The 3040-nt window shown below is 39.4% G+C and overlaps 1 protein-coding gene across 1 annotated transcript; it reads right to left on the bottom strand.

Annotated features, from left to right (window-relative positions):
• Positions 1–761: 761 nt before the first annotated feature.
• Positions 762–2768, bottom strand: LOC106383680 (serine/threonine-protein kinase PBL13-like). Its single transcript, XM_013823753.3, has 4 exons — positions 2250–2768; positions 2031–2166; positions 1806–1942; positions 762–1716 (listed from the first exon to the last, which is right to left on the bottom strand). Exons 1-4 carry the CDS (start codon positions 2658–2660, stop codon positions 1048–1050), a joined length of 1353 nt encoding a protein of 450 aa, XP_013679207.2. The 5' UTR covers positions 2661–2768; the 3' UTR covers positions 762–1047.
• Between the last annotated feature and the right edge of the window lie 272 nt (positions 2769–3040).

Here is a 3040-nt window from a genome sequence, read left to right as displayed (position 1 = left end):
CAATAAAAAATCTTATATAAGTTATGAAAATTGTTGTCGTGCTATCATAAAAAGTATCAGACTCTTGCTTAATTATGTTTAAATTTTGTTTTGGCTTCTCCACGTCAGCATCATATCTTGATGCTTCCGACTCTTCTGCGTTCTTTCGCTTGAGTCTCTTTTGATAATAGCATCTCCAGCTCTTATCATTGACACAAGGGATTCTTGCCTTATCCTTGGCCTTTGTATTCTTACCTCAACTCTCAGATTGTTAGGATATTTTCTTATGTATCCATCGCTTGTGGTGGTCTGCTCTTTGATACCTACTGGTATCTTTCTCTGTTATGAGCTTCTTCATGAAATATGCACTTAACAATAATCGTTTCAGTGAAGTGTTAAAAGGGGGATACTTGAGACCTAACTAAAACAGTGTTCTCAAATGATAATATGAAGATTCCCATATTAGGACATTCCTCCCTGAATTTAAAACTCCTATAGTTCTCTCCTTCAGTTAAAATGATTATGCCCTCACCTCCTAAACGTTGTTAACAATTTGATTGTTGCGGAGTCACACCCACTACACCGCAATCATTTAAAAAATGGAGTGTATGTGCATCGCCGAATATGTCCACTATATGGTTTCGTGTCAGGCACTAGCGTCATATAATGATTGTAATTTTGGAAGGACTATCAAATTCCAACTACTAGACGTGTCCGATGCACGTTTTCATATGCAATAAACAAACATAAATAGGAAAGAAGTGAACCAGAACGCGTCTTTGTTAAGACCAAATGTATTTTTTTTATTAACTTCTTTAGACCAAGTTGTGTTACAATAATACTTCTGCTTGCTTTGAATGGATCAAACAAAAGAAAAACAAATAAACAAAAATAATCAACTTTTTTTTTGTAACTTGGCTTAAAAATAATCAACTTAACCCCACGAAAAGACCCTTTTAAACAAAACCTATTCTAGAATTTTGTTTTAGATTTTTGATGGACGAAAGACATTATCTACATCTTATGTTTTGAAAAGAGAAACTACACATGTAAAAGAAAAAGAGAAACTCAGTACCGTTCCCCTCCTGCCTCATTACGCATTGGTGAATTTAACCCGTTTCTCAAAGTTAACCGGTGGTTTCGTGCCGTATGCACCGGAGACCGGTACTTATTATGATGTTGATCACTCTTATGAACGTTGCGAGGCTTGTCCGAATTTTGAACGCTTGACTCTTTAACTTCAAGGCTTGGCTTGGCAGGCGAGGAAGAGACCGTGTAAGTAAACGTCCCAATGGGAATATCATCGCCGTAATCTTTAATGTCCTGGAGAGCTGAAACAACGGTGCTGATGCATGGTCTTCTGTTTGGTCGGTAGCTTAGGCATTGGTAAGCCAAAGCCGCTGCCTTTCGTGCACCCGTCTCTGAGTACTGATCTTCGAGCCTCGGGTCCATTATTCTCCCGAGTTTTCGTGGGTCGTTGAGCATTGGACGAGCCCAATCAACGAGGTTTTGTTCCCTTGACGATCTTTTTTTGTCTACCGACCTCCGACCTGTCAACAGCTCAAGTAACACAACCCCAAAGCTGTACACGTCACTCTTTGCCGTTAGATGGCCTGTCATTATGTACTCTGGAGCGGCGTACCCTTGCGTGCCCATCACGCGTGTTGACACGTGCGTTTCGTCACCTTCTGGTCCGTCTTTTGCTAGCCCGAAATCAGAGAGCTTTGCTGTATAATCCTGAAATAATAATTGGATGAAAGATCATTAGTTACCATTATTCAAATCCTAACACTTTTGAATGATAATTTTGAGACTTGGTTGCTTACAGAATCTAACAAGATATTGGAGGCCTTGAAATCGCGGTAGATGACGGGCTTTTCTGCTTCATGGAGAAACTGCAAACCCTTTGCAGCTCCGTGAGCGATCTTCATCCTCGTTAGCCATGGCAGCGATATAGAACACCCTGCATATTTAACAATTCATGTTCATCACTTTCTATTCTAACAAAGAATCAATCATTTAATGATTAGTATTAATGATTTAGAACTTACTTCTGAATAGTTGAGACTCTAAACTCCCACGAGGCATGAACTCATAGACAAGAAGTCTATGTTCTTCCTCGCAGCAATACCCAATCAGCTTCACCAAATTTGGGTGCTTTAACTTCCCTAAAAATATAACCTCCGTCTGAATTAAAAAAAAAACATTTTAATACTCAATATTTTGTAAAAAGAACAGATGATTATGGATACGAATGTACATGTACGAACCAGCCATTCACGGTGACCTTGAAGGCCATCTAGATCGAGAAGTTTAACGGCCACAGGCTGAGCTTTAAGACCAGGACGTAACTTGTCGTCGATGAACCCTTTGTGAACCGGACCGAACCCTCCTTCGCCGAGGAAGTTGCTTGAAGAGAAGCTTTGTGTTATGACTTTGAGCTCTGCCTGTGTGAAAACGTGGAGATCCGAACCGGCCAGAGAGATTGAAAGATCTTCAGACAAGGTTGAGGAACTTGGATCGCTTATGTCTAAAATCGACAACCCGAGAAATGATTTCTGTTTTGTTATTACACCATCACCGTCATTTTTCTTTACCTTTTTTGATGAACATATGTTGTCTGGATCCAAGAAACATAAAACCATTAGTGATCTCCAGGATAGTTTCTTCTTCACGGCCATAGTTTCTTGTTTTTTTGTGTTGTTGTTTTTTTCTAATGGTTTTGGTTTGTAATGGGAGAAAGAGCTTTTAAAGTCTAAGGGGAAGAGACCACGACTTTCTAACTATTTCCAGTTTTATATTTTAATCTTAACTACTCGGTTTCTTTCTGAAGAAATTTTCTTACCAAAGAGGCAAAATGAATAGTTTACTCAGAGAAAGAGGGCGACGACTTCTTTCGGTGGGTTTATACCGCTTTCTAAAGTTTAACTGCGCCTGACATTGTCATTTAATTCATACTTAGACAAGTTCATAGTCGTGAGTGGTTGGCTCCAAGGGGGAAAATGACACGTTTGCCCTTTCTCCTAAAGCTCCACATCAAAAAGAATTGGATAATGATTTC

Source organism: Brassica napus, chromosome A4, assembly GCF_020379485.1.
Source record: "Brassica napus cultivar Da-Ae chromosome A4, Da-Ae, whole genome shotgun sequence".
Taxonomy (NCBI): Eukaryota; Viridiplantae; Streptophyta; class Magnoliopsida; order Brassicales; family Brassicaceae; genus Brassica; species Brassica napus.
Note: the sequence above shows the minus strand (reverse complement) of the source record. Positions and strands in the feature narration are given on the sequence as shown.

Bases quoted from the DNA above. Each gene is read 5' to 3' on its own strand.
- LOC106383680 (XM_013823753.3), bottom strand. From the start codon at position 2,660: ATGGCCGTGAAGAAGAAACTATCCTGGAGATCACTAATGGTTTTATGT. The intron at 1,943-2,030 runs GTAAGTTCTAAA...TTAAATATGCAG, and splicing joins AGAGTCTCAACTATTCAGAA to GGTGTTCTATATCGCTGCCA. The intron at 1,717-1,805 runs GTAAGCAACCAA...TTATTATTTCAG, and splicing joins CCAATATCTTGTTAGATTCT to GATTATACAGCAAAGCTCTC.